This window comes from Suricata suricatta, chromosome 7 (assembly GCF_006229205.1).
Source record: "Suricata suricatta isolate VVHF042 chromosome 7, meerkat_22Aug2017_6uvM2_HiC, whole genome shotgun sequence".
NCBI lineage: Eukaryota > Metazoa > Chordata > Mammalia > Carnivora > Herpestidae > Suricata > Suricata suricatta.
The window spans coordinates 74,959,742-74,984,366 of NC_043706.1; the positions used below are offsets into that span (position 1 = coordinate 74,959,742).

The window sequence follows — 24,625 nt, forward strand, 5'->3', positions numbered from 1 at the left end:
AGCTGTTCTGCTAGAAGTGAAAAGACCAGAAACATCTAGAATGTTCTATATGAACATCCAGAAAAGACAAGAAACACCCAAAGTGGTATGAACCTTTCACCACAAAATGTGAGGGACTGTGTAATCATTCAGATTTCAGCTGTGTTATTACTCTAAGTCACTTTTCCTGACAATGAGAGAAAATCTGAAATTTTAAACTACAGACAGGAACCCAGTCCTATGCCAGGATACATTTTTCTTTTCCTTTTCACTGACCAAGCTATACCATCTGTGTAGGCAGCTTTTCTCAGAAACACAACACTGAAGCAAAGGGGAAACATGCTCCATCCAGCGGAGTCTTCAGGTACTTTGAATCGGGTAGTCAGTGGAGCAACAATTATCTGCCAAGAGGGGAGGGAGGCTTGGGAAGCCATGGACTGAAGTCTGGCTTTATCTGTCTCGTAAGGGCAATAGATAATATTTAATAATCAGGTGTCAGGCCTCTGAGTTCATTATATATCAACTCATTTAATCACAACCATAGAAAGGAAGTAGCTGACATTGGAGATTACTGTCACAATTTTTATTCACATGTCCCCACTTGACTCTATTCTGAGAGACCCAGGTGTTCTGAGATTAAACCTAGAATACAGCTTGAAGGAGAATTTAAATTGTAGCCACAATGGAGTGTGTGTGTGTGTGTGTGTGTGTGTGTGTATACCTTCAACAGAGAAAGCAAACATTGTAGATTGTATACTTCTGCCAGAGAGGAAAGAAAGACCATGTGACCATTTTGATTTGGTAAAATCTTTTAAATCCTGTTACTACCTTGCTTTCACAGGTCTCTTGATCAGAGACCATGTTCATACTGACTTCACCAAAAAAGTTACATACACTCCTTTTCAGCAAACGTATGCATGTTCTATTCAATAAATATTCATATGTTTTTTAAGTACTTGTCTCTCAGAGCATATTTTTTTGATTAGGATTTACTTTACTTGTAGCTGCCAGCATTTGTCTTTCTGACAACAGGTTTGTCAGCTTTTGCTGGAATGAAGTTGGTCTGGGAGTGAAATTGAATGTGCATCTGACTTATGTGCTGCATATAAAATAAGTTAAAAAGTGTGTGGGAGTGTGTGGTGGTCTGAGTTGTACAGGAGTAAGAGGCCACAAGATGGCAAGCTAACATAAGAGATGTGTTACAGAGCTAAGTTTTAGAAATTGAACCAGAAATTACTTTTCCATTATTTTTTATGTGTTATAGGCTAACACATGGGCTAAGATGTGGGGTGTCATTTATATTTTTGAATATTTATGATAAATTGAAGTTACTGAAGCTGAAAAATTGGGAAATGACTGTGATGGGTACTTTTTAATAGACCACCATTTATAATGGAAACAAGCTAGAGTAACATTGCATGTATCACACAAATTTTTAACTCACCCGTAAGCACCAGAAAATCTTGTTTTGACAAGAAGGTAGTTGTGCTGCTACCTCTGCAGGTAAAGGAGACTTGGAAATGTACATTTTTTTACCTGGGCACATTGCCACTCCCAAACAAACCAGAATTTAGTTGACTAATAAGGTAAACAACAACAACAATAAAAAAAAAAAAAAACTGGGCATAATGCAGTTGGTTATTATATGGTATACCAATATTCCAGAAATCTTTATTGTTTTTGTTTTTGGTGCCAAAACGTGGGACTTTGGAACAATTTTGTACAGAAAACTTTTGGAAAACTAGATTTGGAATTGGGGAGAAAAAACGAATTCTTGGGGCACTTGGTTAAGTGGGTTAAGCTCAGGTCATGATCTCACAGTTCATGAGTTCGAGCCCTGCATTGGGCTCTCTGATGTCAGCAAAGAGTCTCCTTTGGATCCTCTGTCTCCCTCTCTCTCTGCCCCTCCCCCATTAGGTTGCATGCGCTCTCTCTCAAAAGTAAACTAACAACAACCTTGAATTCTTACTCCATCACTTCATGTAACATTAGGCAAGTCACTTTATCATTCTGAGTTGTAGTCTTCTTCATATAAGCATTTTAAAGATTTCTTCCAGAATACCATGTTTTTTTTAGTTCATACAACATAGTTAGGCTGTAAGATTCATGGATACTTTAATCGTTGCCGAGCAACTATTGTGGGTTAAACCTTGAGGGTGTAATGGTAATGGACATGGCTCTTGCCTGCATTCAGTATGCTCATAATTTAGAGGGGAATACAAGTGCACAAGCAAATTATACAGGAATAAATGATAATAAGGCCATATAATGTTAATTACAATATCTAACATTAAAAAAAATAACCTCCATGTACTAATGCTTTGCATGGATCATCTCATTTAATCTGGGCAACAGCCTATGACATAGGTATTATTTATCCCCACTTTACATTTGAAAAAATGCTCTTTGATAGAAATATTTGATCCAAACCTTGAAATGAAATTAGATTTTTCAAGATGGAGTAAACAATGAAATTATAAAAAATATTAAGTACTTCACATGTCCCTATAATGCAATGATTGTAAAGAAAATAAATCTTGTTATTCTATGGAACTGCCTAACTTGTTTAACGAGTTGTCTTATTGTACATGAAATTTGTATTTAAAGGTGATTATTATTCAGAGATTTTTCTGTGGTATCAAGTTTATATAGTGAGATAACCAATAAAAAGTCTCATTTTGCCGTTATCCAGTATATGTTCTAAGTATGAGAACCATAGAATCCTGGAGAGATAAAAGGAAATTTGGAGGTCATCTAGCTATTCTACCTGCCATACAATCCAGGAATATTCTTGATCATCTCTTTCATTGTTAAGGTTCTCACTACTTTATTGGGTAATCATTTCATTTTGAGGCAGCTCAAATTAATACAATACTTCTATTTAGGTAAAACAAAATCTTCATCTCTTTGATGTTTACCAGTTAGTCCTGGTTCTGAAATGTTGGGACATATAATAAGCTATTTCTCTTTCAAGCATTGGGAAAATAATTTCCTATGGTCTGGACACAAATTTCTAACACAAGATTAACCTCTTTTCAATAGTCTCATACTACACTTTGCTTGTTTCTAAGGTGTAAGCTTACACTCCAAGAACTTTGTGTCATGAACTAAAAATCTTTGTCTCATATTAAAATTTTAAGTCTTGATGCTAAATGACTACTTGTACCATTTCAACTGACTTGTTCTGAAAAAAATTCTGAGACTTTTAATGTTTTATGTCTGCCATTTAATATCCAGGTCATCTCTTTTGTCTCAGTAGATATAAGCACACCTCCTGTGTTTTCATCCTAATTACTCACATGAAAGTAGGAGCTATTTTTGGCCATAAGTAAAAAAGTCCAACAAGGCAATAGCTTACATCAGGTAGGAGTTATCTCTCACATAACAGCAGCAAAGGCAAAAGCATGGAGATAGGAAGTTAGAACTGACACAGCAATTCCCTGATGGACAGCATCAGTGTTCCAGGAGCTGCTTTTCTGCTCCTTCATCCATTAGGTCATTTTCCATCTAGAAAGTCACCTCATGGTAGAAAGATGTTTATTGCAGCTCTAGCTACGATGTCTCAGGTCGGGGAGTGGGGGAGAGTTAGGGAGCAAAAAGATGCTTGTTTTGCAAGCTAGGTCATCCCCACTTTTTAACTTTCCCCAAAGCATCAGTCAAAAAAATCTTGTCAAGATTTCACGCTACCTTTCCATGCAAAGAAGCCCTGGAAATGTGACTTTTTAGCTGGGGACCTTGCAACTTCCAACAAAGTCAGAATTCTTTAGGTAAAGAGTAAATGTTGGGTAGACGAAAGAAGAAGCAAGAGGAACACACATTTTTCCATGAAACCATGAGCTCCTAAATACCAGGGACTTAAACTGTGGGGTTACACGATTTGAAAAGATGAATAAGAGAATCTTTCAACCTAGCCACAGTAAGTTTTTAATGTCATCATCAAATGTAATTAGAAGCCATTTTCTCCAGAAGATTCGTTTATCATATTTACTAATCTCCCATAGAAAAATCTCAAGTTGTTGCACTGACTCCCCTTTGAAATAAATGCTTTTTAAATGAAAGCACTTGGTTAACCTAATGACTTACAGGGGATTGGGATTCATGGTCATCAATTTAGTTAATGACATTTTTATAGCAAGAAAGTGAAAATGGGATTGCTTAATATTTGTCTCCTCTGGACCCAATCTACTGTACGAGTCCCACAGTGACCTTTTTAAAGGATAGAAAACTGGAGTCTACTTCAGTTTCCTATTATTTAGTGCAGACAATTGTATACCACAGCCATCTGTCTACCTTTGACAGCATTAATGTCTGAGAAATTTTCAAGACAAGGAAAAAAAGTTCCATGAACCATTTTTCTCTGAACATTTTTCCTTTTCCTTTTTAATAGAAAACTAAATCTCCAGAGTTGGGGAGGGATCAGATCAACGTAAAGTAGGTGGGAATGTTGACCTATTTGGGTAACATCCAGAACTCATTTAACTGTGCTTTCAAACAATATATGGACACATGACAGCATTTTAAAGATAATCTTTATCATGTTAGAATAGAAAGAGGATAAGTCTGTGGAAAATTCTCAGAACTCCCCACAAACCATTGTCTTTTGCAGCTGAAGGAAGATCTACTCTGTGAGAAAAAACTCTGTGTTAAAGAGGGAGCTTGTGGTAAGTTTCTCCCAGAACATGTCCCTTCAGATTTTGTCATAAAAGTCAAAGGAATGCTGACACTTTTTGCCTTTACACCCCCCACCACTGGTTCTTTCTTTCCTCGCCATTTATTTTTAACAGAATCGTGACATGACCTCTCTTTTGTACTCCGTGCAGTATTAAATATGCAAACAAAATGTGAACTAGGAATAAATTGGCATCAATATATAAGGAAAGTATTCTATGCATATGATGGGATGTGAGCTAGAAAAAGGAGGGAAAGGGCAGTTTGGGCTTTTAATTGATCTATTTTCTTTATTAAAAATTTAAAAACAAAACATGCAACTGAAAAGATTTATAAAGAAGAATTTCACTCTCCTTCTTTTAGTGTAACCAATGTTGAGATCCTTTCACATCTCTCCCTATTCACACGTTCTATACATAACCACGTGTAAAAGTTAGAATACTCAATGCCTAAACAAGAAAGAGTAAATACAGGAGAAGTGTTCTGTCACTCCTCACCCCTAAACACTTAATAGGAAAGAAATGTATGAAAAACATGGTTTTATTAGGATTCTTTCAGTTGCAAGATACAGACACCCTATTTAAACCAGTTTAAGCAAAACTGGGGAATTTATCATTCATGTAACTAAACTGAAGAAAGTTGGGGGGGGTTGGAGAGACAACAGGAATTGAAAATTCAAACATTCTCAGGTCTTTGCCTTTTCCCCCCTCTCCTCGTGGCAGTCTTCCCGTCTTGAGGAAAATGGTTAAGTGTCCTTGGGGAGACTGGAACCATAGCTACTTGCAACCGTAGTCATTCTTTCATACAAGTACTGAAAAAAAATTTCCTTCCAGGGCCACTGGGAGGAAACCTTGTGGCCACAGACAATGTCTGTAACCAGAAAGATTTGGGAGATAAGTGCTAGAGAGCCAAAATAGCTGCTGGCCAGGAATGGCTTGAATGAAATTAACAAGACACCTGGTCAGTGATCTGGGAAGCCTGATGAGGTAAGGAAGTAGTTTAAGAACTATGGTTGATTGTTAGCTCTACTTTTACTGGATGAATGTCCCTGAAAAAAGGGACTGAATATTTGGGCCTTACCTTCTTCATCTCTGAGGTTATTGTCTGCTTTCTGAGCACCAGTGTTGGCAGGGCCTGGTGGGGGGGGGGGGAGGTCAGGTCAAGTAAGGTGACCAGTGGGGACCCGTGTGAGATATTCCACCCCATCTCAACATCCATGCTCCCCCATGAAAATGGGAATTTTCATAAGGCTGGAGTATATATCTCTGAAGGTGCCTAATGTAGTGTCTTGCCCCGACTGATCATAGCTCAATAAATATTAATTTATTGATATAGAGAAACAATAAAGATGGCAAATTGAAACACCAGTTTCTCTCAGTCAAATGCTTTGGGTCTTCACTGATGCCAAGACAATCTCCAAAGTATTCTTATAGGAAACTCATTTTGTAAACTAAGCTTACAGGAGGAAAAAAAATCATTCCCCTTCCTGTCTAAACAACTTCATTCATGGCTCTTGCTCCCATTACTTTGTCATTTCCTCTTCATGCAAAGTGGAAAAACCAAGGAATGCACATGTCCCACCAATCCTTTTCCCTAGAGCAGCACTTGTCGTAACTGATGTGAAGAGTCTGAGCTCCTCAAAAACGTTTTTGGCTGCAGACTTACACTGAAAAATCATCTGGTCTCCATGCCACTTTTGTATACTACAACCCTATTTTCTAGATTTTATACCATGATGAGGAATAAAAACCTCAAACCTCTTTAACCCTCATCACTCTCAAAAGAATAAGTATATTTTTTCCTTTCAATCTTTCAGTGGTTACCTGCATTTGCTAGCTGTTTTCATCTCAAATGGATGTAAGCTTGTGAGTACAGCAGTGAGTGATCTGGTATATAAATTGAAAGAAGGGGAAAACCCACAAAGTTCACCTTCCTCTGCATTGTCCAGGGCCCAGTCTCTGAAACAAATTATGACCACTGTTCATGACATTGTCTGTAGATAATAACAGAAATAACTTTCATTATGCATGAATGGTAGTGACTTTATGCTGAAGAATGCAGGGCCATGGAAGACATGACATAATCAGTTTCAGTTTGGTAACATTTTTATGCACTGATTTCTCATTAAAATTTCCCAGTGGACAAGAATGATTTCTGAGCTATCTTTATCAAGCAGGGCTGCAAGTCCTGTTCTAAAATTGTCAGAAAAGTTTTATTTCACAGAATAGTTGTACCCAGTGCAGCCAAGTAACAATGACAGCCAAATAACAACAAAACCACTTCATTTTTATTCTGGAGAAATACACATCTATTATAGTATTAAATACAAAGATAGTATATCTATGATCTTTTAAAAATAATGTAAGAGCTAGGCTCCAAATCAAGTAATAATAAGCATCTTTATTTTTCTTACATTTTTCACACCAGTGTAACAGCAGAGTACATATTTTATGATCCATTCTAGAGAGAAATATACTAGTAAATTATAGGCAAACTATGACATATTGTATAGCACACTGTGAATTCCTGATCATAAAAAAGGTCCAATAAATACAGACACTTAAAGTATTCAATGTTCAGTGGTTAAAAGAGAAGGGGTAAGTAATTATCAAGTGGGCATGTTCCTTTTTTTGGTCCTACCTGCTCCCTGTCTATGTAGTTGGAGGGACCTGCCTTCTGGTATGACGGGAGTGACCCTTTCCAGTATCTGCTAGGCTCAGGCTTAGGTGGGACATGCGCCAGTAATATTTGTATTAACTTGGAGACTACACATTATGGCTTTCTTCCCTCTTCCCTAGTCCACTTATATGCAGGGAGACCTCAACTGCAGAGGCCTGGGCTCTGTGGTCATCTCCCCAGGCCAGGCCTTCTCACTGAGTGTGCGCCTCTGTTTGCCGTGGTTAGCTGCTACCCCACCCTCACCGTGCTCTTTCTCTGCAAAGACTGTGTAGGGCTGAGTGAGGGGAGCCTTGGCTGCCACACTGGAAAGATTGCCAGTGCCTCAACCTCAGTTTAGAGGGCATTGCATTTGTCAGAAATGTCACTTTCTATATTTTCCAGTTGACAGATCAAGCATGTAAGAGAATGCTGTTCACTGAATTTTTTCAGACTAATTTGCAACTAACTATTCAAACACAACTCACATACCCACTTGAACCTATGACAATAAGATCTCTGTCCAGTGTACACAACTGAGCACATATTGAAAATTTAAAAAAAAAACAACTTTTTTCCCCTAATGACATTAAGGTTGACACCCTTCGTTTTCCAAGACTGTCTAGGTCTTGCTCAGGAAGGATGTAGATTCTCCTTGCTCACCCTCTTTTGTGTCACAAAGCAGTTTTGTTTTACTTTGGAAGGGAGGGGGTGCAGGTGTGTGCGGTGTGCTTATGGCTGAGTCTGAATGGCAATTCTGGAGCAGGGGAGGAGCCCCTGTCCCACCACATTCAACATATCTGAGGTTGTGGCACTCACACACTGAAGCCTTGAGTGTTTTAGAGTATTTTTGGAAATAGCACTTAATAAGGCACTTGAGAACCAGAAAGCTTAATTCAATAAAATTCAACACAATGCACAGGCATGAGGTAATGACCAAGAAGAGGATGAAGATTGTTTTCTCAGTGGGTTTGGATGTGAAGCAGTCCACAGTGTTGGGACAAGGCTTCAAATCACACTTCATAAGGTACGGAACACTAAAGCCATCATACAGCTTATAAAATAAAACCAAGAAGCCAATTTCAAAACCAGTTTTAACAATGAGACTGATTAGGTAAGTGTACCACAGGCCCCCATCCATCATACCTAGGCTGACATAGAGTTTCTTTCTGTGCCTTTTCTCTCTACCTTCACGATAGGCTACATGTAGAACCACAAGAAGTGAAGGTGTGGAGACCATGATCAGTTGTAAGGCCCAAAGCCTGACTTGGGAAATGGGGAAGAAGTGATCAAAACACACATTTTCACAACCAGGCTGTTTAATGTTGCACTCAAACTCTTTCTGCTCATCTTTCCACACATGCTCTGCTGCCACCATGTAGACCAGCAAACGGAAGATGAACACCACAGCCAGCCAAATCCGCCCAATCCCGGTCGAGTATTTATTCACTCCAGTTAGGAGGTCTCTGAGAAACATCCAACTCATGACTTAGGCTCAAAAGGGGATAAGGTTCTGCAAAGGAAAACAATTTCATCATGATTCATTTTTATTTCATTGATCATCTCCACTGTCTTACTTGATTATGGAATGCTGTACTAAAAGTCAAATTTCAACTCTAGTTGTTGAGGACTCACATTCATACAAGGAGATGACACAATTGGTCCACAGATGTAATTGATTCCATGTCCAGATTAGTTTGAAATTTGGCTGGTGATCCCACACACACTATCCATGTTCAAACAAATCCTTCCAGCATATTGCTTCTCTCTAAGGATAGACAGGTTCTGTTAGTGATCTAGAAAAAATTAGGTATAAATTCCAAGCTGACCTTGGTACCTTGAAATACCCTTCACATATCAGCTTCTTAAAGTTGTAATCTCTAGTCGCTTTCTCTAGTTTGTCAATGCCCTTCCCCAATCCTTAAAGGTTATTTCCTGCTCCTAGCTCCCTTATCCCATACCAGCAGCTGAGCTCACCTACACTCTGATAGTGAAAAGTGAGGGTCTCCAATATGAACTTTAAACTCATGTCCTCGCCCCAGCAGGCCTACTTACATCCACGCTAAACTTAACATGCTCTACAGTTTAGAGGGAGGGGTTAGTCTCATATTGCCTCAAAATGATCATTTGAACTCTACATCCCATTCCTGATTTATCCATTTCCCCTGCTTCTGTATCTTCAACCGTCACCGGTTCCTTCATCTCAGTATATAAATGTGCGTAAGTGTTTTATTTCTACTTCTTCAACTATTATTTACTCTTCAACTGACTGAGTCTAGTTTTTGCTCCTCATTGCACCCTAAAATTAGCACCACCACTCAACTACCAAATCTTTTGGACACTCTGGATCTCACTTCATTTTTCTATGGTACTGTTGCCTGCTCTTGTGTTCTTGAATCTCCTTGAGCCTTGACATCCATATTACTCTACCTTCTCTTTCTATTGTTCTGATCCTCTTAATTGTGCCATCTTAGTTTTCTTTATCTAATTCTTAAAAGTTCTGTCCACTTCTGTTTTCTCACTCCATATGCTCTCCCTAGAAAATCTCATTCATTCCCAGAGATTCAACTACTGTTTTCAGATTTCTGACTCTCAGGTCTTTGGCTTCTCCCCAGATTTCTGTATCTCACTGTCTCTTGGTTTTCATTTAAATATGCCACAGGCATCTCAAACTTGAAGTATATACAGATGAATTTATTATCTGCTCTGCTCTTTGATTTTCTTGCTTTATGGTATCACCAATACCCAAGTTGGAAAACTCATATTCATCTTGGACTTCACTCTATGACACGTTGTAAAAGATTTTTTATAAATACTATTGACTTATTTGGGGGGGGGAGAGAGAGAGGGAGAGAGAGAGAGAGAGAGAGAGAGAGAGAGAGAGAGAGAGAACAAGCAAGGGAGTGGCAGAGAGAGAAGTGGGGGAGAGAAAATCCCAAGCAAGTTCGTGCTGCCAGTGCAGAGCCCGACATGGGGCTCAAACTCAAGAATGGTGAGATCATGACCTGAGCCAAAACCAAGAGTCAAACACTTAACCAACTGAGTCATACAGGTGCCCCTCTTATGACCCTGCTTAATTACTTACCAAATTCTTCTCATTCCTTCAAATGTCTCTCAAATTCCTCTCCAGGCCACTGCTGAAATCTCTCTCACCTATACATCCTTTGCACAGCTTTCTATTTCCAGTCTTACCATCTCTTCCCCTCTCCTCCTAATATGTCCTTGATGCTGTTTAATTATCTTGTACCTCTCTCCATCTCTTTTGCCCTTTTCTATAAAAAATTGAAAGGATTCTAGGGAGCCTTGTTTGGCATTTCAGTGATGTTGTCTTTCTGGAACACTCTGTTTTCATCTTTTCTTGTAGTTGGATCCCCTGGTTTTTTATTGTTGGGCCCATTTTATACACAACATTCTCTGTTCAGTGCTTTTGAGTTGGTCTTTCCTAACTACCCTGGAAAGTGGAGGTTTTGTTTGTTTAGTTGGTTGGGTGGTTTGGTTTGGGTTTTTTTTTTTGTTTGTTTGTTTATGTTGGTGGATGTTTTGTTCTTTCAAATAAGAAAGCAGACTCTGAAAAATGAAGCCACTTTCCCAAGGTTACAAAATAAGATGCAGAGCAGGGTTCAAATCTAATTTCCATCACTCTAAAACAGAGTTCCTCAACAATGGCACCATCGATATTTGGGGCTAGATAATTCTTTGTTGGAGCAGCTATCCTATGCATTGTACGTTGTTTAGCAGAATCTCTGGCCTCTACCAGCTAGATGCCTGTAGCACCACTTCCTGCCCCATACTGGACAACTAAAAATGTCTCCAGACATTTCCCAATGTACCCTATGGAGATGAGACGAAATCTCTCCGAGTGAAAACCACTTCTCATAACTCTCTGTTATAATCAGAAGATGTGGTCTAGAGCTCCAGCTCTGCCACTAATATACTTTGTGATTTCTAAGGTAAAATCCTTGCCATTTTAGGTCTAGTTTTCTATTACAAAAATTAATTACCTTTTGCTTTCTCTATAAGTCAGCTGAAATAGTATTATGGAAATGATCATGTGAGAGGAATTAGGAGGTTAAGAAAACTGGGATATTGTTATAGTAGCACATCTGTTGGAGCATGTCACATCACCTCTTACAGAGGGAACAATACGTAGCAAGCCCACGGGCTAGAGCCCTGAGGAGATGTATGAAGGTTAAGAGATGTTTTCAGAGAGAACAAAGATACATGTACACAGTGCTCTATTCAGCATGGAAGAAATACTTTAGTGTCCTTGGTTTTCACAACACAAACAAAATCGTATTAAATAAAAAGGATTCTCAAATCCACCTGAAAGGTTAATGTCTCCATGAATTATTAAAACAAAGTCCCAAAGATTAAAAAGGGAACATAAAAGGTATTATGTTTTCCTACAACATGTCATTGGGTATTTGTCCATATTATTTAAAAAGATATTTATGTAATGTTACAGAACATTTGAAAGTACCCGCCTGGTCATTTTAGAAAGGGGAGAAAGGCAAAAGTAGATCCAGACTGTTTTGCTAAAAGAAAAGCAATAAGAAAGCAACTGGTGTTTGAATAGAGTTAGAAGACTGACACCATCAAGTTTGTCAGGATTATTAATTTCATTTGATTGATAAATGTCTATCCTATTTTGAAATTCTCTGCTGACTGAAAGGCAATGGCTTTTCTCAGGAGGGAAGTGTGTTCTAATATTAGTTAAATTTTAATAAAGGTGGTTTAGCATAGCAGATAAGAGCCTGGTCTCAGAGTTGAACTCCATGGGTTCAAGTCCAAGTTCAGCTGTGATGATAATAGTACTAACCATGGGGGGCTCAAAACAGACTCTGACACAGGGTAGTGATCAGTAAACATTATTATTATTATTTTATCATTAAAAGACTTTTATTGGTATCAAATTGGAAGGGTTTCCAGTTGCAAGTTAGGTATATATTTTTTTCTCTAGCTTTTTTTCCTATGAAGGTGGGTAAGTTAGGAATCTTTATATAATAGCTCTTTAAGCATTTGAAGGCATCGTTAGTTTGAAGTCATTAGCCCATAAATAATAATTTATGTTGTCTCTTTATTTTTAATAAGGTCTTTAATTATCTTTTTTTCTTAAATCACTAAGGATTACTCTCAATTTTTAAAGAGTTTCTACTTGCCAATTCTATATACCAATTTTCCTATGAGTTTCTCTTTTCTCTGAAGAACCAGCAGTTCACTGCACAGGAGTTCCATTTGGAAAATTCAATTAAATATTTTTGGAAAGTAAAATATTCAATATTGCCAATATCAGGAGTAATTTTGGGAAGTTGCAAATTTCCCCCACACATTTGATCTAAATTAAAAATGGAAGTGAGAAGGCGGCACTGGGTCAATCAGATTTCCACATGGAAAAAAATGAAGTTTAAAAAATTAACTCACAATGATCAAAGACCTAAATATAAAGGGGTAAATCTTTATGCCCTTGGGTTTGGTAATGAATTCTTAGATATGACACTGAAAGCATGAACAACAGAAAAGAAAAAATAATAAATTGAACTCCCTCAAAATTAAAAACCATTGTTTACCAAAGGACATTATTATGAAAGCAAAAAGACAACCCACAAAGTGAGGGGAAAATGTTTATAAGTAAAGTATCTGGTAAGATTTTGACATCCAGAATATGTAAAGAACTGCTAAAACTCAACAACAAAAGATAATTCCAACATGGACAAAATTTGAATGGACATATCTCCAAAGGATATACAAATGGCTAATCTATACATGAAAAGATGCTTAACATCATTAGTCATTAGGAAAATGCAAATCAAGGCTACAAGGAGGGGCACCTGGGTGGCTCAGTTGGTTTAGTCTCCAGCTCTTGGTTTCAGCTCAGGTTATGATCCCAGGTCGTGGGATCAAGCTCTGCATGAGGCGCTCTCTCTCTCTCTCTCTCTCTCTCTCTCTCTCTTCCTCTCCCCCACCCCTGCTCATGCTCTTTCTCTCTAAAATAAAATTTTGTAATGTTTTAAAAAATGCTACAATGAGATACTGTTTCATATTTACTAAGATGACTATAATTTTTAAAACATAAAATAACAAGTGTTAGCAAGGATGTGGAGAAATCAGAACTCTTTTTTTCCTTTTTTTTCTTATTTATTTAATAGTTTATTGTCAAATTGGTTTCCATATAACACCCAGTGCTTCTCCCCACAAGTGCCCCCCTCCATGACCATCACCCCTCCCTCCCTCCCCCTCCCCCTCCCCCTTCAGTCCATGGTTCGTCTTCAGTATTCAGTATTCTCCCTTGTTCTGTGTCCCTCACTCTCCCTCGCTTTCTTTCCTCCTTCCTCTCCCCATGGTCCCCTGCCAGGTCTCTCCTGTTAGACCTATGAGTGACAACACATGGTACCTGTCCTTCTCTGCCTGACTTATTTCGCTTAGCATGACTCCCTCTAGGTCCATCCACTTTGCTACAAATGGCCATATTTCTAGCGGCACTTTCTACAATAGCCAAATCATGAAAAGAGCCTAAATGTCCATCAACTGATGAATGGATCAAGAAGATGTGGTGTATATATATGTGTGTGTGTATATATATATATATATATATACATATACACAAAGGAGTACTATATGGCAATGAGGAAATCGGAACTCTTTTACAAAGCTGGTGGGAATGTAAAATGGGGAAGCCACTGTGGAAAACTGTTTAGCCATTCCTCAAAAAGCTAAACATAGCATTACCATCTGACCCAGCAATTCCACTTGTAGAAACAGGAACTCAAAGAGATATTTGTATACCAGTGTTCATCACAACATTACTCTCAATAGCCAACATGTGAAACAACCCAAGAATGAATATGCAAAATGTGGTATACACATACAATATTAGTCGGTTAGTGAAGTTCTGATCCATGCTACAGCAAGAGTGAACTTTGAAGACGTTGCAAATATTGTGTGATTCAACTTGTATGAAGTCTCTAGAACAGGGAAATTCATAGAGATAGAAAGTAGATTAGAGGTTACCAGAGAACAGAAGGAAGGAAGGAAGAATGGTGAGCTATTACTTAGTAGTTACAAATTTTGTTTGGGGTTGAAAAAGTTTTGGAAATAGTGCTGATGGCTGTACAATACAAATAACATAATGCCACTGAATTGTGCACTAAAAATGATTGAAATGGAAAATATTATATGTATTTTACCACAATGAAAAATTTCCCCCAAAAAGTAGGTGGAAGGAAACTATTTAGAATAGAAGGAAACAATAGGGGTCCAAATAGCCTGAACGTTTTAGGAGAACTGTGTTGTATAGGGAGTAGAAACAGGGACAAAAGGAAGAATAATATAATATAATATAATGTAAATCTTATCAATGAAATAAGTTCTTATATGATTTTGTTTATGATTTTCTGTATTGTCTGCATTTTTTACAATAAGAATATATAAAATAACTCTGAAAAAAGAACTAATAAAAAAGAAACACTAATAAACCAGAGAACTATCACTGTTGCATGCATATGTGTTTTTGTAATAGCCAAAGAAGGCTGTTTATAGAATGAATGTTTACAAATCAAACCATATCTGCAAGGTTACTACTATGTAGGAATATCATGTGGTGAATCCTTTTCAATCTCTCTTGCCTCTAAATATGTCTGTGATTCCCCAAATTATGTATGTCCAGTCCAGACCTGTTGTCTCTGAGCTCAAGCTGTCTCCTTGTCATCTCTACTAAGATGTCATCTCATAAACTCAAAATGTTTGAAAGTGAATTCTTGCTACTGCTTACTCCACCTTCCATCTCCCTGCAGAAGCACTGCTCCTCCTCCAGTGTTCTCTACCTCAGCAAATTGTACCACCACTAACTCTGAGCCAGAAACTTGGAAGTTGTTCTTCACCATCTCCCTGTCCCAAACGCACGTTCAATTTATATTCAAGCCCAAAATTTCTGCCTTTAAAATCTATCCCCCAAATTTCTCTTTCATCTACACTGCTTCCACCCTAACCCAAGCCTTCCTCATCTCTTGCTGGTTCACTATAAAGGCTTCTTCTCTGTCTCCCCCTTTCTCATTCTTGACCTCATCCAACCTATTCTCCATTCAATAACTAGATTAGCAGTGGAAGTGGAGATTATAGGGGTGCCTAAGTGGCTTGGTCAGTTAAGCATCTGACTTCGGCTCAGGTCAAGATCTCAGTCCCATGTCAGGCTCTGTGCTGACAACTCAGAGCCTAAAGCCTGCTTCAGATTCTGTGTCTCCCTCTCTCTCTGCCCCTCCCCCACTCATGCTGTCTCTCTCAAAAATAAATAAACATTAAAAAAATAAAACGGAAATTATTGGAGTACCTGGGTAACTCAGTGGGTAAGCATGTAACTCTTGATTTGAGCTCAGGTCATGATTTCATGGTTCGTGAGTTCGAGTCCTTCACTGGCTTCTGTGCTGACCTCACAGAGCCTACTTAGCGTTCTCTCTTTCCCCCTCTCTGCTACTACCCTGCTTGTGTGCTCTTTTTCTCAAAATAAATAAATACACTTAAATTTTTTAAAATAAATTAAATGGAGATCATGTCAGCAAGGAAGAAGTCAAACTTTGCCTGTTCGCAGACAACATGATACTATGTAGAAAACCCCAAAAACCACCAAAAAATGGCTAGAACTGATACATCAATTCAATAAAGTTGCAGGATATAAAATCAACATACAGAAATCTGTTGCATTCTATATACCAATAATGAAGAAGCAGAAAGAGAAATCAAGGAATCGGTCCTGTTTACAATTGCACCAAACACAGTAAGATAACTAGGGGTATCTAACCAAAGAGGTAAAAGATCTGTACTCTGAACACTATAGAACACTTAAGAAATAAATTGAAGAGGACACAAAGAAATGGAAAAACATTCCATGCTCACGAAAATGCACTGTTAAATGTCTATACTATCCAAAGCAATTACACATTACATGAATCCTTATCAAAGTACCACTAACATTTTTCACAAAGCTAGAACAAACAATGCTAAAATTTGTGTGGAACCACAAAAGACTCTGAATAACCAAAGCAATCTTGAAAAAGAAAAACAAAGCTGGAGGCATCACAATTCCAGATTTCAAGCTGTATTATAAAGCTGTAGTCATCAAGACAGTATGGTCCTGGCAAAAAAACAGACACATAGATCAGTCGACAGAACAGAAAACCCAGAGAAGTACCCACAGCTATATGACCAACTAATCTTTGATAAAGCAGGAAAGAATATGCAATGGAAAAAAAAATCTCTTCAACTAATAATGTTGGGAAAACAGGACAGTAACATGCATAACAATGAAACTGGATTACTTTCTTACACCATACACAAAAATAAATTCAAAATGGATTAAAGACCTAAGTGAGACACAGGAAGCCATCAAAATCCTAGAGGAGAACACAGTCAGCAACCTGTATGACCTCGGCCATAGCAAGATCTTACTAGACACATCATTGGAGACAAGGGAAACAAAAGCAAACATGAATTACTGGGACTTCATCAAGATAAAAATCTTCTGCTAGCAAAAGAAACAATGAACAAAACTAAAACATGGCCTACAGAATGGGAGAACATATTTGCAAATGACATATCTGATAAAGGGTTAGTATCCCAAATCTATAAAGAACTTATCAAACTCAACACCCAAAAAACAATCCAGTTAAGAAATGGACAGAAGACATGAATAGGCATTTTTTTCAAAGAAGACACCCAGATGTATAACAGACACATGAAAATATGCTTAATATCACTCATCGTTGGGGAAACCAAATCAAAACAACGAGATACTACCTCACAGCTTTCCGAATGGCTAAAATGAACAACACAGGAAACAACAGATGTTAACAAAATGCAGAAAAAGAGGAGCCCTCTTACACTGTTGGTGGGAATGCAAACTGGTACAGCCACTCTGGAAAACATTATGGAGACTCCTCAAAAAGTTAGCTAAGTAGAACTACCCCATGATCCAGAAATTGCACTACTAGGTATTTACCCAAAGGATACAAAAATACAGATTCAAAGGGGAACATGCACTCTGATGTTTATAGCAGCATTATCAAGAATAGCCACATTATGGAAAGAGCCCAAATGTCTGTTGAATGATGAATGAATAAAGAATATGTGGTATATATACACGAAGGAATATTACTCAGTCATCAAAAAGTGAACTCTTGCCATTTGCATGGATGTGGATGGAGCTAGAGTGTATTATGCTAAGTAAAACAAGTGAGTCCAAGAAAAACAAATAACATATGATTTCACTCATATGTTAAATTTAAGAAACAAAACAGATGAATATAAGGGAAGGGGAAAAAAAACAAAGAGGGAAGCAAATCATAAAAGACTCTCTACTATAAAGAACAAACTGAGGGTTGGTGGAGGAGAGGTGGACATGGGTTGGGCTATATGGGTGATGGGTATTAAGGGGAGCATTTTTTTTTTATGATGAGCACTGGGTATTATATGTAAGTGATGAATCGCTAAATTCTACTCCTAAAACCAATATTACACTATATATTAACTAACTAGAAATTAAATAAAAATTTGAAAAAAATGCACATAGAAATATACATTAAAAATTAAAAATAATAATGAAAATAAAATGGTGAGTATATCATCTCATTCTATTATTTCTCTGCTTAAAGCTCTAACCTGGCTTCCCATTGTATTTAGGCTAGGAAAAAAGGGGAAATACTTACCAAATGACGAAGCCTTGCATAGTGGTGCCCTTGCCTATCTCTCCAACCTCATCTTGCACATCCTCAAGGCACAGGTATATACAGGAATTCCAGGTATGCTCCTCTTCTTTCACTTACCCCTTTAGATCCTACATCCATTTTGTTCCTCCTACTTAAGGTCCTCTTGTCTCCCTCCCCTGAATCAGAGAGGCTTTTGCTGACCCCACCAATCTTTATTCTTCTTTGGTATCCTCATTTACAATATTGGTGTCTTTTCCTTCATGTCATTTACAACTTATAATCACTTCTTTATTTAACTAATATCTGAAGATACTGTGTGTTCTATAAGAGAAGGGACTAAGGATGTCAGATTGGGCAAGCAAATAAAATGTAGGATGTCCAGTTAAATTTGAATTTCAGACAAATAATGGATACGTTTTAAGTTTAAGAAATCCCAAATATTGGATGGCACACTATGAAATTATTCATTGGGATTAATTAAACTAAAAAAGTATCCATTATTCATCTGAAATTCAAAATTAACTGGACAATCTATATTTTATGTGGCAACCTAAACAAGTACTTTGATTGTCCTCTATTGTGTACTCAGTGCCTATGTAACAGTGCAAAATTCAGTAACAAATAAATGGTAACACAGCTGCTCTGGAGCTCAGAAACAGTTGGAAAACTCAGTCATCTTTCTCCTTATACCTTGCATATTTATCTCCACCTGAATTAAGTTGCTATATTCTCCACAAAACTATGCAATCTGCTCTAAGGTCCCCATTTCCTTGAACTCCTGGATGGACCCGAGATTCAGACCATCTCGCTTCATCTCTACAAGAAAAGCAAATGGGAGATGCCCCCCAGACTTTCTCCTAAAATCCACTTCATGCTTTTGACTGCTAAATTAGAATGCTGTTTCCATACTGTTATTCTTCTGCTTGGGAATACTCTCTAGCTTCCATATTACTTTTGGAATAAGTTTCCAAGTCTCACCTTCATGTTCAAAATCTTACACTCTTGTGTCTACCAGCATTCACCAATACCCACTTTGGTCAGATGGTCATCCTTCCACCCACCTACCTACATCCTCCTGTCTCAAGCCCTCATGTTCTTCTCATCTCCATGCACTTACTCATGCTGCTCCTCCCTCCTTCCTGCCTTACCTTGCTATAGCCTTCCAACTTGTGATTTTTCTCTCTTCATATTTGTAGCCCTTATGCCTTAGCACATATTTTAGACCTGGGTGGGTCTCATATAGACTTGGGTGTTTCTCATCAAAGAATCTTATGCCTTGTTTTGAGTTGAAGACTGTTTGTTACTTGTTTTGTATACTCCAAAGTGCTTAGCATAAAATGGCTGTTTAGTAAATGTTTATTAGCTACATATAGCTAAAGAAACACCAAACTTGTAAGTGCCTTATCTGTGCTGCACAGCAGTAAACAAAATAGACAGTGTACTTTGTGACCTGACTGGACCTCCTTTTCCAGCCTCATCTCAGGCCATCTACCCCTCATTCACTGAGGTCTAGTCACATGGGCCTTCCTTCTGTTCCTCAAACTTACAGCGTAGAGGTTAAATAGGTATGTTTTTAAAATTACCTAAAGATGCAATTAGAAATTATGACAAATGTATGCTCTATGTGTAAGAGTGAGATAGGTAGAGAATAGCTTCACTCTCATGAAGCTTATGTTCTAGGGAGTGAGAGAAACAAACAAGAAAAAAATGCATAAGATAATATCAGATAATGTGAAGAAGCGCAAGCAGAATAATGTAGTTATGATGGGAACAGGAGAGCTTCTTTGAACTGGGTTGCCATAGGAGGCCTCTCTGATGAGGCTGCTTTTGGATCAAGCCCCAAGAGACAAGGAGTCAGCTACATGAAGATATGAGGAAGAAAGCCCTAGGAAAATGGAATGGCTGGACAGAATGAATTTATGTGTTTGAGGAACAGAAGGAAGGCCCATGTGACTAGACCTCAGTGAATGAGGAGTAGATGGCCTGAGATGAGGCTGGAAAAGGAGGTCCAGACAGGTCACAAAGGACCTTTGGGGTGGACTGTTCCATGCTATGTCACTTATAAACAAGAAGTTCACTCTTGTGAGGGTTCGGTTTCCCCATCTGTAAAAGGGCACACTAATATTCTCCAAGCTGACTTCATGAAGTTTGTGGTAAATATAAATCAAGATGAAATATCAGAATTTCATAAAGCAAACACACATAAGAAAAGAAAAGAAGCATAAAAATTTAATGTTGACTCTCAGGTGAAATATTCAGTCTCAAATTTCTTTGCTCTTTGACATAGAATAAATCACTCATATAGTCTTTGCAGGCCATAATTCTTTCCATTGACCACATCAACAAAACTGAGCTAAAAGATGAGAAATTAACTTTCATATCACTTTGCTGTTATAGCTAATACTAATATTAATAGAAAATACCCATTCATTCCTATTTACTCAATTAATTAAAATGTTAAACTTACAGCAAGGTTTTTGGGTTTTTTTCCAGGATTGGCATAATGTTGACTCAAGTATCTCATAATTCTGTTAAAAATCCCAAATTAAATGTGTATAGGAAGTAGAGACAGGGGGTATGTGGGTGCACACCTGTACATGCACTGTGGGGGTGAGGAGTTAGAAAGCTCTAGTAACATTGATAAATTGTTTTAACCCTTCTATTCATGGCAGAGATCTAATCATCAAAATGGGGACTTTGGAGAAGAAATGTGTAAATGTAAAAAAAATTTTTTTTTGAGAGACAGATAGTGCAAGCAGGGGAGAGGGGCACAGCAGGGGGGGAGAGAAAATCTTAAGTAGGATCCATGCCTAGTGTGAAGCCCGACACAGGGCTTGATCTCACAACTGACCAGGCGCCTCTGTAAATGTAAAATTTAAAACAACTATCCCCTGTGTGCCACATATTTCAAGAGTCACAACCAAAAGAATAATAGAGAAATAAATTTGTATACATCAAAGTCTGCTCTCTTGGAAGGAACTTGCATTAGTATAGCTGTGAGTAAATAGATATAAATGAATAAGTTCATTCAAAGGAGTTAGGATGTCATCTGCTATATAACAAATATGAATTTAAGTATTATCATTATGAACTTAGTGAAAGTTGAAGGACCCCCAAAACACTTGATTAAAAATCCTCCACCAACAATACTAAGGTTCTACTAACTGATCAAACAATAACAACATGAAGAATATAATCATAGGCCTCCATAAAATATGACATCCTGGGGGGAGAGCATAGTCAGACTAAATTAAGTAAATCGGTGTTTGGAGATAAATACCTCCTTTGAGTGCAAAATGAATAAAAATCCTCCTGGGAAAGGATTAGCAATTCATAGAAGACCACTATCCCAAAGAGACCATCTGTCCTATATTCCTGGGATAACCTGGAAAATACTAGAATGTTAGTAGATATAAAGGTGTAAAATTATGTATGACCTCAAACACTAAGGTGAGAATTAGAAGCTTATTTTCCTATATAGTTCCCTGCAACCAGAGGGTACCTGAGTAGAGTGGATAGAAGCCAGTCAACCATGTGGTCCTGTGCGGGCATAATGACATGGAAGCAAAGGTTAGCAGAAGAGTAGAGCTCTGTGTGAATGATAGGTGAACAGACACCACATAGACCTTTTCAATGTATACATAATTCTATGTACAAGGAAAAGATGATCTGTACAGATATAAAATACTCCATCATTTTCTTCTACAAACAAGGATTCTGGATTTTCTATAATAACCCTATTGCAAACATGCCAAGCTGATGTTGGAACTAAGAGAGCATGTACAAGCTTTGGGTTGAGAAAATGAGTTACAATAACCATATAGTACGGGCAAGGATAGTTAACAGTCTGACTTTTCTACAGCCTGGATCAAATGTCTGTTACAATCATTTGATTCTCATTCCTCCAATTAACCAAGCAACCTCTGAGTAATCATTTTCTTGCTGAGGAGATTCCTTAAACTTCAAGGATATTCTCCTGAGATTAAATACAAGAGTTCCATTCCCTGGAGAGGTGCTTTGTAAATCAGGCTCCTCTGGGTTTGGTTAATGAGTACCTTAGAGCCGACTTAACTTGGAGTGAATCATACACTTGAGCTTCTGAGCCCTTGGGGCAGAGCACCAGCCCACCTGTCCTTCACTGATTGCAGGATGAACCTTTGCTATGCCAGCAACTTCCCCGACATGAGGCTTCACTACTTGTGTGGTTCTGCCATCTGCAAGTGCGAGCCTTTTCTGTGCCCTGACTGGGCACAAAAACACTAAGAGCCCTGGCACTGCCAGGAGCCGGAGTCTTGCTATTTTGAAAGTTGGCTTTGAGGGGCCCTGGATTTCCAGTTTCCTTGCAGAGCACCATGACAAGCCCTGAACACACTGTCAGGCTTCATGCCCAGCTCCTTTCACGTCTCAGTAATAATAGTGCCTGTCCTTGGATAGTGCTTGAGCATTTCTGAAGAGTTTCACAGCATCTCATGTAAACCTCACCTCCACCTTATGGTGTGTGGTGTCTGGTGTCCCCAATGTAGTGATGAAGAGACAGAAACTCAGAGAAGGAAGGGGCTTGTGTAAGACTCCTCCAGATAAGTAAAAACTCAGCAGCAGAAACCAGATCCTGAATGACTGGTCTCTAGCTCCCCCTCATTGTGTTGGATTTTCTGGTTCATTAACAACTCTGTGCTGCCTTGTACACAAATTATTTAACCCCTAAAGAATAGAATTTTCCCTCAGATTCTCTTTCCACCACCTGCTAACACTTGCAAATTCCGTAAAACCTCCTATTTATTTGAATACAAGGCATTTTCACTTTTAGCAATAACCTATTTGGAAAAATCCCTAAAGCAGAATGCTTCTAAACCCAGAATCCTTGACCTCTGAGAGTCTGTCATTAGATTCTCAAGGGTCTATGAGAAGTTTATATGTGTGTATTTTATATTTTGTTTTTATGATCTTAAACAAACAAAATAATGCTAGAGGAATAGTTCATAACCAAGGACTAGTTCATAACCAAAGGATTTCAGTATTTATATTTACCAGCATTTGGCAAACTATACAGCCTTGAGGCCAAATCCAGTTTACCACCTGTTTTGTAAATAACATTTTGTTGGGACACAGCCATGCCCATTCATTTACTATGGTCTATGGCTGCTTTCATGCCCAAATAGCAGAGTTGACTGGTTGCAGTAGAGATAGTACAGCCCCCAAGCCTAAATTATTTACTATTTGGCCTGTGTAGAGGCCATTTGCTGACCTCTGATATTTATGTTGTATTTGAAATCACACTGGAACCAAGTTGCAAAACTTTAATTATCTGGGCTTCCAAGAAACAACACATGATAGGTCCTGCTCAAGAGAAAGCTACGTGAAGGCATAGTGACAGCACAGCATGAATGAGCTTGCTGGCAGCTTGAATGGGGACAAGTGAGTGAGGAACAAGCCATTACCCAACCCACAGTGGTCCGATAGGACCGGGTTTCAAAGAACCTAGGCTTCTGCAGTCAGTATCTTATTCTCTTAGTGAGTAATTTAATTTTAGCCAAATCATGTCATTTGTCCACTAAACGTGAAGTAATTTTAATTTTATTGGTTTTGTGATATTTGATTTTTCTTTTGTAACTATAGTTGCATAATAGCTATAAGTCTAAGGATTAGCCTGTCAATGTAAAATTATTTCACATCTGATTTTAAGTCTCATATATATAAATAACAGTATACTAAAAAAAATAGTCAACATTCAGGGTACACGAACAATGCTGAGTAGAACAGTATTTGCACAGCCTGACATTTGTACATACATACCACTTGTCTGATATTTTAATTTCCCATACAAATAAAGGTATTGACATTTTTAGAAGATCCTCTCTTAGGAACAGTGCAAAGGTTATCCTTAAGCCACACAGAAGGGGCCACTGAGAGGTCCTGGGCTGTTCCACTGTGCCCTGTCCCACTCATTCACATTCTGTGCTCAGGCCAGGTGTTCTGACTTGGCCACAACCAACAAAGCCTGCAAGCCACTCACACATTCCAAATGGGCAACTTTACTTAGAGGCAGCTTATCCAGAAAGGGTACCTGCGATGCAGCACAAAACTGGATAGCAGTGCACTAGTTTTTAATAATTAAGATTACTTCTCTCACCAAAACTTTTTGGAAGGAGGTAATTAATGGCTACCCAATTATAAGAAATGCCATATTCCCATTACATAAACAAATCCTATCTTAAGAGAAATAAGCTCAACTTACCTCTTGGCACAGATGTGGAGATTAAGAAGAGATCCAGTCAGTTGCTCATTTGATTAAAAAAAAAAAAAACCATGAGTTGATTATATTATTTCCCTGAGAGGAAGCTAGTGCTTTAAGCTCAGGCAAATGGAGTCTGGTGGTTTCCAAGGTAGCATAAGCCAAACAGGTGTAACCTGATCATTTGTTTTGGCTCATAACTTAAATGAAAGCTCTTGTGTCTCTGCTGTTCATAATACATGTTAAAAGACAATTGAAACTGGAAAAATAAATTCAAAACTATTCACATACAATTCATTGAACATCTCTTTTTATAAAACCTCGTCATCATCTAGACAGAGAAGTTGGAACAATGAGATAAAGTGTTCCATCTCTTTAAAGGATTGAGTTGATTGAG

The 24,625-nt window shown here is 38.1% G+C and overlaps 1 protein-coding gene across 1 annotated transcript; it reads right to left on the reverse strand.

The window, feature by feature from the left end:
* Positions 1–6,912: 6,912 nt before the first annotated feature.
* GJB7 (gap junction protein beta 7) lies at positions 6,913–24,265 on the reverse strand. Its single transcript, XM_029945113.1, has 3 exons — positions 24,232–24,265; positions 8,938–9,070; positions 6,913–8,815 (listed from the first exon to the last, which is right to left on the reverse strand). The coding sequence occupies exon 3, from the start codon at positions 8,786–8,788 to the stop codon at positions 7,925–7,927; it is 864 nt and encodes a 287-aa protein (XP_029800973.1). The 5' UTR covers positions 8,789–8,815; positions 8,938–9,070; positions 24,232–24,265; the 3' UTR covers positions 6,913–7,924.
* Between the last annotated feature and the right edge of the window lie 360 nt (positions 24,266–24,625).

Excerpts from the sequence above, each read along its gene's own strand:
- GJB7 (XM_029945113.1), bottom strand. The coding sequence starts at position 8,788 with ATGAGTTGGATGTTTCTCAGAGACCTCCTAACTGGAGTGAATAAATAC.